The sequence below is a fragment of the Delphinus delphis genome, chromosome 6 (genome assembly GCF_949987515.2).
Source record: "Delphinus delphis chromosome 6, mDelDel1.2, whole genome shotgun sequence".
In the NCBI taxonomy this organism is placed as follows: domain Eukaryota; kingdom Metazoa; phylum Chordata; class Mammalia; order Artiodactyla; family Delphinidae; genus Delphinus; species Delphinus delphis.
In genome coordinates, this window is record NC_082688.1 from 56,121,046 (window position 1) to 56,131,435 (window position 10,390).

The 10,390-nt window shown below is 40.0% G+C and overlaps 1 protein-coding gene across 3 annotated transcripts; it reads right to left on the minus strand.

Annotated features, from left to right (window-relative positions):
• Window positions 1–2,620: 2,620 nt before the first annotated feature.
• On the minus strand, window positions 2,621–7,203 carry RANBP6 (RAN binding protein 6). Of its 3 annotated transcripts, none has more exons than XM_060014730.1 (2): window positions 7,006–7,200; window positions 2,621–5,949 (listed from the first exon to the last, which is right to left on the minus strand). In XM_060014730.1, the coding sequence occupies exons 1-2, from the start codon at window positions 7,198–7,200 to the stop codon at window positions 3,883–3,885; spliced, it is 2,262 nt and encodes a 753-aa protein (XP_059870713.1). In that variant the 3' UTR covers window positions 2,621–3,882. The 3 variants fall into 3 exon arrangements, with proteins under 3 accessions (XP_059870713.1, XP_059870712.1, XP_059870714.1); XM_060014731.1 differs by having other exon boundaries at window positions 5,738–5,949; window positions 7,065–7,200; XM_060014729.1 differs by having other exon boundaries at window positions 2,621–7,203.
• Between the last annotated feature and the right edge of the window lie 3,187 nt (window positions 7,204–10,390).

Genomic DNA, 10,390 nt, shown 5'->3' on the forward strand with positions numbered 1-10,390 from the left:
CCCGGAGGGGGCCGAAGCACAGGGCAGCCGCGGCTCGGGCTCCTCCTCCTCTCCCTCACACCCCCTCCCGCCCCTCTCTACCTGCGGGGGACCCGGGCAGGAGGAGGTGGCGCGCGGACGGGGCCCGGCGACAACTGTCAGTTAGAAGCCCTGCTGGGCGGGGGGAAGAGAAGGGGGAGGGCACTCAGGCCCCCCCCCTCCAGGTTGGGGCGAGCTGTGGAAAGACGCAAAGAAAGAGGCACCGTCGCCGTCCACGGTGAGCATGCGTAGTACAACACCACCAGCCCGACTTCACGTCCCGCCCCGCTAAGCGATAGCAAGGACTTAGTCTCAGCTTCAGGCCCTGAGGCCTGGTAGGTTGCACAGACCAATGATGTCATCAGCTTGTAGACGACTGTAAGGGGCGGAGTGAAGAGGGAAGCAAGGCGCCTGCGCAGCTTTGCTTGCCACCTCCTGAGAGGGAGGCCGAAAGGGTTTTTAAATCAGGTGCTGCAAGAGGATATTTCTTTTGTGAGACCCCTATTAGCGCTAAAAGCTAAAATTAATCCTGAAGGAGCTTGCTAGATAACCTTCGTCGATGGAAAGTGAATTGTAAGAAGGCATAAAATGTAAATCCTATCCTTTTGTAAAAAACTTCTCTTTGCACACTCCCTCCCCCTGTGACTGCCGGTTTTTCAATATAAAACTAGAATTTTGAGAAGTCTAGAAAGGAGGTTGAAGGACTCGACCAACTGAAACATGTTCACATGGAAAAGGAAAGGAGATGATTTGTGGAACTTGAATTTCTCAAACTCCTGTTCCCAGGTCTTAACATCAATTCCTGTTTTGGAAATTAATCCCATGTTTTCCGTTAGTGAAAAACATTTCCACCCTCTCGATTTTTGACATCTGCTAAGAGTAAAGGAAGGGAATGGGACCTCATTTTTAAAAATCCTTGGGACTGAAAACAGTCTTCAGATATTTCAAATCTAAGCTGTGCAGCATGACCTTACAATCTCACTACACATTTTAAAATTACTGTCTAGGGAATGTCTAAAAAGTGAACTTATCATTCCATTAGTTGTCATATTGCTTAAAGTGAGGAGAAAGGAACTAATGGGTCCTTAAAGCAGTTATTACTATCTTCTCACGTTCTATTTTAAAGGTGCACATATTACTTTTTCTCCTTACACAGAACTCTCTTGCTTTAAACCTGGAATTACTTGAATACAAAAATCAAAATTTTAGAAAGCAAGTGGGGACTTCCCTGGCGGTCCAGTGGTTAAGACTCCGCACTTCCGCTGCAGTGGGGGTGGGTGGTGGCGTGGGTTCATCCCCGGTCGAGAAACTGAGATTCCCACATGCCACGCGGCGAAGGCCAAAAAAAAAGGGAAAGCTGTATAATGAAATGATTGGGATATACTGACTATTATGATTGTTTACTTCCCATTAATATGGACTTTTAAAGCACTGATAAAATTCAAACTTAAAAGCTTTTTTTGGTCCAGTTAAGTTAGACAGCAGCCTTAGGTAAAACAGTTAAGTGGGAACACTTTTGAGGTTTTAGGGTATTGACACTACCACCGCCAACAAGCACACCCATCATCTAGTTTTCACGGTCTCCTCTCACCTCATCAGACATTTGTGGTGTATTAGGCATTTACAGCATTCTCTCTCCATAGAGCCCACAGATGTACCTCAGCTCAGGAACAAAGGCAGAGACCAGTCTGACTTCAGGGACTGACAGCCAAAACTGTCTGACTGAACGTCCCTCATTTCCTTTGACAAAGCCCAAGAATCTGCACCCATCTCACCCCAGCAAATATCACCTCTTTCTCTTTAGCCACCAACCCTATTTCACGACTCTCGGATAATATTAGCTTGCATTTATCAAACACTGTGCCACTAAGCACTCTATATTCGTTACCTCCTTTAATTCTCACAATCCTATGAGCTACGTATTATGGCCATTTCACAGATGGAGAATTGTTTAGGTTAAAAAAGTAGTTTGCCAAAATTCAAATCTAGGTCTGTCATACTTCAAAATTCTCCAGGTGCCTAATTCCAAGTCATATGGTAGATTTTCCAGTTCCTCATGTACCAGAGTGTAGGGAATTGCTAGAAATGTTTACCAAGGGCTTCTTAATTAAGGGATACTAATTAAGATAAAGAGGTGCAGGTGAGTAGAAGAAACCTCAGCTATAGGTCATGGAGAGGCCAAATTGACTGAGATCTTAGCTAGTATGAAAATAGAATCAGGTGCTTGAACTTTTAGAATATAGATAAGTAAGAAGAAAAACTGCCTTTCCATCCCACCATCCAGAGAAAACCTCTATTACAGTAATATCAATACTTTGTAGTGGGGTTTTTCTATTTATTCATCTATACTTTAAAATTTTATTTTAAATAAACTTAAAATTGTGACTATACTGTACCTAATGTCCTTTTCTTTTTTCTCTCATTAACAATAAATAATTGTAGGGAATGTACAAGAATTGCATATCTAAAATCTCAACTTCATATCTGTCCACAATGGCCTAGATGGCCTGCTCATGAACTTGTAGGAGGTGAAACAGAGATTCTAATGTAAAAGGAATTCCAAACCATAAAAAAGAACACAGCAGAAGTAAAAACACCAACAGCAATAACAGCTACCATTTATTAAGCACTTACTAAGTCTTAAATATTTACTAAATATGTTACATAGACAGTACTCATAATAGCCCCAGGAAATCCTGACAGATGTATTTGTTCTTAAATTTTGGATTAATAACTTGCTGAGTAGAAAGGTTTTTTTCTACCCTACAAAAAGCCTGACATTAAAGACCAACATTGCAATTAATATAATTAACCCTAGATTTACAGAACTGTTTTCTTACAATGTATACCTACTGCTAAATAACTTCTCAAAGCTGTTTTCTTTTTCTCGTTTAAAGATTAAATTAATTTTGCTTCCCTTTCATGATCACAATAGAATTCTCTTTAATGCTACTATATAATCTATTAAGAACTTCTCCAAAATAGAAATCTATTTAAGCCCCACTTTGAATCAGGGCTTCTCTTCTTGTTGAACTGCTTTGCAGGAAAAAATGGCATACATACACAATGCAATATTCTGCTCAAATACATAACACTGAATATTATTTACTATTTGTCAAACACTGTGTTACAGTATGTTACATGCTACCAATGTTAGATGTACCAGGATGCGCTTTTCAGTAACCATGGTCCTTAGAGTCCTGGATAACTTGAAAAAAAAGAGACTGGTCTAAGACTTCAAAGTTTTAACTCTCAGCTGGACACTTTGGGAACTAGAATATGGATATATCTCAGTCTCAGGAGGACATTATTAAAACGTTCATATGTATTATGGAGAAAACTTCCCACATCCATTGTAATATCTCAAATCTCTGTTCCAATTTCAGCATCCTCCCATTACTATGATAACTAGGAGTATTATCAAGGAGGAATAAGCCTGCCACTATATTCTTCACCCACAATTCCAAAGATGTTTGTCCTGGAAGTTCTCCTATCCCATCTTTGTGAGCTCTTAGCATCTTGTGGTAGGCAGCATGACATCTTGACACCAAGTATACTGCTTGCCCAGCATCAATAATTCAGACAAATAGCAACAATTTATATACTTCACATCAACTACAGGAAAGGTGACAAACATTTTAAGACAACAGAAGCACAGGTTATCACCAAGGTCTGTGTTTAAGAGATAAAACATGCAAGGTAAACAGAGGCTATAACACTGACTAATCCTGGAGAAACATGGGGAAGGCATATAAACTGCTTAGCAGGAAGAGAACAGTTCTCTCAATCATAATGGAATCCACGCACAAAACTTGTTCAGAGTTACTTTTATGGTGGATGATATTCAAGTAATATTAAGGTGCTTCAGGCAAAATTTAGCAACTCCTGTAAGGCTTCCTGCTGCTCATCATCAAGCTGGGAAATGCATTCCAACCATAATTCTTCAGAAGTCTGTACCTGACGCACGACATTAGCTAGGCGTTTGGCACAAGGATCTTCATAGTTAATAGTCTCATTCATTTTTCCTTCTGCAATTACACTGATTATTTTTGGAAGATTGGAATTATTTGGACCAAGTACAACTGGGTGGTTACTTTCAATTAAGTCACAGAGAAAACTCAAAGTCTGAATAGCTTCCTCTTTATCCTCATGCAATGGAAGCCATGACAACCAGTGTGGAAGAACTTCATCTACATTTACACAGTTAGGCTTAAACCTCAAAATCTTGCCTACTGCTGAGATACAGTTCTCTGTAGCAATGACATTTTTTTTGGTTTTGGAATTTGCACACTTAATAACTTTTACCAGCAGCGGAACAGCTTCTGAACATAAAGAACGATAATCATCTCCACCAAACTGTGCCATAACACCCAGGCCATAAGCAGCCGCTTGCCTGACTTCAGGGTTGTTGTCTCGCATATTTAGTAGCATCGGCCACCGAAAATATTCTACATATTTAAATGAGGTTGGACTACAGTGTTCTATGATATCATCAAATATGCACAATCCCCACTGTCTGTCTGGCCATGGCCTATTAGAACAAATTAGATTTACAATTAATGGAAGCAGCTGTTCAAACCACGGTAAAATCTTTTCCTTGTAAGTACTAAATAATGAGTGCAAAATATCTGATACTTTGGTCAGAATATAAACATCACATTCATCCTCATCTTGCAGAGACATTTCAACCTGTTGGTCATAGTTTTCTTCCTGTCTTTTAACCTGTCTCAGTTCTTGGTTTTTAAAGTGCCCTTCAAGTTTTGCTTTCAGTATTTCTCCCAGTTCTTCCAACTGTTCATCATTGAGGCACCCATCTCCCATTACTTCAATGGACTTTGCAAAAGAATTCATTATTTCTGAGAGTACATCTGTATCAGGTTCGGTCCCAATAGCCTTGATTAAAGGATCACATATGAAATGCCACATCTGTGCAAGATACTCTGGGCCATGAATTCTTGCACATTCCAGGAGAAAAGGCATGGACTCTGCTGCTGCCACTCGAACATTGTCATGGAAATAAAATTTCAGTAAAGGAACCATCAGTTTTACAACTTGTTCTGTGTATTCCACGAATCCTTCCCTTAACTCCTTAGCATAATAAACCAACATCTGGCAAGCAGTTGCTTTTGCTTCAAGCCCTGAAGTCTTAATTCCAAAACTCTGCTGGTCTCCAAGATTTACAAATTGCCATCCATCATCATCACTCATATTCTCCACATCTTGTGTGTCTAAGAGAGCAACGTCAGGTTTAGCTGAAGCAGTCTTAATAAGAGGCTCAATAACCAGTGGAAGGTACTGTTGAAAATCATTTCCAAGAATTTTACACATTCTGGCCCACGCTGAAATGATGTAAGAGGTCTGAGGGTCATCATCTTCCATATTATTTAAGTCTGATTGTGTTTTTAACAACAGTTGCATCACATTTGATGCATCTTGCATAAATTTTTCCTTCCCAACAGCAAGACCAACATGGCTAATGCATTCAATAGTTTTTCCTTTCAGAAGTTTGAGTTCCTTTTGAACAGCAAGCTCAACAATCTGCTTTAGTGAGGGCATAAATATATCATAGTATGGAACAAATTTTTCTTCTATTGTATCTGCAACTGAGGCAATGGCTGTCACAAGCTGTTCCAAGGCCAACTTAGTTCCATTGCGAATCAACTCTTGAAGTTTAATCACCAAGATGGAATGTAGATTTCTCACCATACTATCCAAATATAGAACTAGCAATGATTTGGGGCAGTCTTCAATAAAAATAATAAGCGCAGAAGCTGCATGTGACTGCACACGCTGATTACCTTGATTTTCCATGGTACGCAACAGAGCTGCAATCACCGTTTCATGGAATTTCTTTTGGAAGTTAGGTGCAAAATCTGTAGCCATCTGTCCAAGTGTAGTACAGGCTGCAGCCCTCACCCTTGGATGAGGATCCTGAAGAAAAAGCAAAACAGAGTTAACTGTTTCGTCTAGAATTGATTCCATTTGCTGATGGCATCCTTCTCCAATAGCAGATAAGGCCATTAATCCAGCATGTCGATATTTCCAGTCAGGGCTCTGAAGCATCTGCATGATATGCTCCTTAGTCATTGGTAAAACAAGTTTTCCACCGAGCCCACAAGCCAGTCTGTCTAGTGCACTCTCAGCAGCAACTGCATTGCTGTCAAAATCATCTTCTTCCATTTCATCAGCATTTACCCAGTCCTCATCATCTTGTAGATCGACCATCATTGCCAATATATGAGGAACTGCCTGTGCAATAATATTTGTATGTTTTTTCAACATTGGGGTTGCAGTTTCAGACAAGGTCACTATTACTTCAAGAGCCAGCTGGCGTTGCAGATTACTAAGTCTAGAGTCTCCACATAACTTTAGACTCAATTGCAGAGTATCTTCTAAATAAGGACCCAAATATTTAGGTACAGTATCTGCAATCTCAACAAGGGATTCTAGCACTGAATCATCATCCTGGTAGCATGAATCATTCACAGCCTGTAAGATTCCAGGAAGCAAGTCTGCAAAGTCTTTGAAAAGAGCAATATTATTCTCATTAGCAAGTACAAATGCAGCTGCAGCTCTAGCAGATAATGTCCTGATTGCTGGATGTTCTTGATCTTGAATACACTGGTCCAACAACCGTTTGATGATATCCAAATCGTGCCGATCTTGGGTCCCAAAAATCCCAGGAAAGTGCCAGAAAACGTGAAGTGCAACTTCCCACAGAACCACATTTTTAGAGTAGATTGAATCAACAAGGAACTTCAGACCTTCGGGCCAGTGGTTAGTGCCATCCTCATCTATCAAATTCCTGGCCAGCACTGCAAAAATATCACAAAGTTTTTTCCTCATACTAGCATGGGTTTCTAACTTAACAGCCAGTATCAGTTCAATCTTGACGTCCCTCTGAACATCAGAAGGCAGATTTGGATAGACTTCCTCAAACCCAGAGGACAAAAGCCGTCGTAGCAGGGCGGCAGCCATTTGTCTCACCTCATAACCTGCTCTTCTATTTCTGACGGCATCTAAGAGGAATGTAGTCTTACACAGACCTGGGATATTTTCATAGATTTCCTCTGCTTGTCTCCGCACCATACAGCTTGGATTGATGAGGTTCTTCAGAAGCTGGTAAAACTCTTGCTTTCCCGACACGGTCGCCGGTACTCCGGCAGACCCGCACGCCGCCATCGCGTTCTGTCAAAGCGACCGCGACGGAGCAGGAGGGCGGGGGTCTGCGGCTCGAAGCAGTGACGTCAACGAGGCGTCGGCGGGGATGGGCGGGAGCGCTCCTTCCTCCCCTGCCTGGCCCTCGGTCTGGGCTCTGGGAAGGTGGGAGCGAGGGTCGCTCTCCAACAGTTTTCCAATCAGATGAAAATGTACCTACCGAGGAGAAAGAAAATGAAAGAAAAGTATGATATTGATTGTATTAGAATGGGATTATGGATGATTTTTTTTCGCCTTTTCTTTATTTCTAAACTATCTCTATTGTTACACTGATAATTTTAAAACAGAGAGTACTCCTTGAAAAGCCGCTAAGTGAAAGAAGACGATCACAAAAGGCCACATGTATGATTCCCTTTATATGAAAGGGCTTAAATAGGAAAATCCATACAGAAAATAGATTAGTGTTTGGCAATGGCTAAGGGGAAGGGAGATAGAGAATGACGGCTGTCAGGGGGGTTCTTTCTGGGTGATGAAAATATTGTAGAATTGATTGTGGTGATAGTTGCACAACTCTGTGATTATACTCAAAACTATTGAATTGTACAATTTAGATTGGTGAATTCTATGGCATGTGAATAATACCTCAATAAAGCTGTTCATCAAATAAGTACAATAAAAGATAAAGACAATGATTACTACCCCACTATTAGGTGTGCAGACTCAGGTGTGTGTCGGAATCACTTGGCCTGTGGATTATAATAAAGAATGAGAAAGACAACTGAGTAAAGTATGATGAAAAGTGACCTGGGCTAGTAATCAGGAGACTAGAATTCTGGTCTTGTCTCTAAACTGATTTTGTATCCCTGGTCACGTCACTCAAGATTTTCTTTGCAAACTGTAAAATGCCTTTACAGTTTTTCTTTTAGTAGGAAGCTGCTGAGATTATTCTAAGAAATAAATGCCCCTGAGGCTAAATATTGTTTCTTTAATTCAAGCAAGTGTGTCAATCAAAAACAATGATCATTCCTCTAACAATGATTAGATCTTACTTTTGTATTGGCACCTTGCCATTCTGTCATTTTGACCATTATACAGGTTTGCAAGGTTGGTAAGATAGGTATAATACTAATTTTAGATGAGAAATGGAAACTCAGGGCTGACTTTTGATGGATGGATTTTTATTAACTATTTGAAGAAATAGAAGAAGTTTCTAAGTAAAGGGAAGAGCTGTGTTCAAATGCAGAAAGGTCTGAGAGCCTAGTGTGATGAGTTCTGTCAGTACTTTTTGCTGGAGCATTGGGTATGGGACTTAAGGGTCTTGGGGATGACATAGGAGGCAGTAAAGAAGAAGACAAGAGTTATATAGAGGCCAGATCATGAAGAGTCTTATATTCCATGTTAAGAGATTTGGCTTTTTTTTTCCCCCAAAGGTAAAGAGGAGCCTTTTAAGGATTTTACTCAAGGCTGTGAAATAATCCATTTTAAGAAAGATTACTTTGATGGCAATGCAAAAACTGAAGTGTGAAGACTGGAGGCATTTAGGAGGACAATAACCTAGTTCAATTACACTGAAAGTCTAAATCACAGCAGTGGTGGAGGGAAAGAAAAGAGGGGAAGGATTGCAGGTCTTAAGAAGTCATATCAATAGCAACATAGAGGGGAAGGAGAAGCCTAGGAAATCTCCCCAATGGCCTGGGCATCTTGTTGGAGGTGCTGCAATTTACCTATTTCTTTACCTACACATGTATAAAGAACAGAATTAATGCAGACCAAAAGACTGCTAACTCTTTCTGGAGGAAAAAGAGGCTTCCCTAAGAAGGTGAGTCCCCAAATCCTTTTTGTTCTCTAGTTGCTCCCACTCTATGGTGATGGTCATTGTTACAACAGTAAGAGTTAAACTGAATCCATTTTAGGAAAAATATTTATGTTCTTTTATTTTAGAAAAACATACACAGATTTAAAATCTTAAGGTACTTCCTCTCTAGCTTGCATTTAACTTTTGCATTGTTATTTCCCTCCCCCCCCCCCCCCCCCCACCAAGAAGCACACATAATAACCAAGATTTCAAGACTGGACTTGAAGACTTGGTTAGAGTTGAACAACTTTATGAAAATTTGTAATTAAAATTGGCTTTTAAAATACTTTGCACTGTTGAGAGGCCATTTAAGAATGTTTCCATAAGGTGACTCAACAGCAGACAATTCGAGTGTTTATTAGCAGCTTACTAAGTGAAGAAAGTGCAAAATAAGTTGCAAATTTCTTCCAAGATCTGAGAGATTTAGAGTCAAATGAGGGGGGTAGAATTAAATTGGACATAGGGGGTAGAATTAAATTGGACATACTTGACATTTTTTCAAGAATAATCCAGAATAAATAAAAATACAGAAAACAAAAAATACTACTATGAAGGCTCCTACCGATCTAATATGGAACAATATGAATATCAAAAAGAATAACGCCTTCGATGGATTAAAAAAACTTTAAATATATCAACAAAAGTTCTGAGTTTCTAATACTAACAAAAGCCACCAATGCATTGATCATCTTTGGAGGATGCTAAGTCACCAACTGAAAATTGATAAAGAGGAATAATCAAGATTTTTCCTGCCTTTTCTGTACAAACTGTATTTCAGGATAACCAAATAGTTATCCACTTCTTCTTGATAGAATTCCAGATAAAAGGAGCACAAAAATGCTAAAATCAGAAAATTGCTGTGTTGTAACCCCAAATGAAATAATGAATGTAGGTAACAGTAACCAATGGATGCTAAAACCATTAAATGAAACATTGATTGGGAACTTACTAATAGAGGGATAAGGATGAAACCACCTAAAGTTCCTGATTAATCTTAATATTCTTAAAAGTGGGATAAACCAGAAGTGTCATTTACATGTTGTCTTTCGGCTTCACATTCATACTTTCTCTAATTTGTTCTCTGATTCTGAGGTTAGGCTCTGGAAACAAAATTTCTCCTTTTTCAGCTGGGTCCCTGATAATTTCCACCAATAGGAGCTGCTAGATATTGGAGGATAGAAAAGGGACAGAAAAGAGATTGATCCTTCTTGTTTTTCCTTTTCTTGTCTGGATTGCCCTAGCAGTGGCCCTTCCTCCTGGTGACATCAATTTCCTCCCTCTTGCAGCCCAATCTCTTCTCTCTGCAGATATACCCACAGTAGCCTGGGGGCACTCCTTCCTCAGAGGTTTCAGCCATAG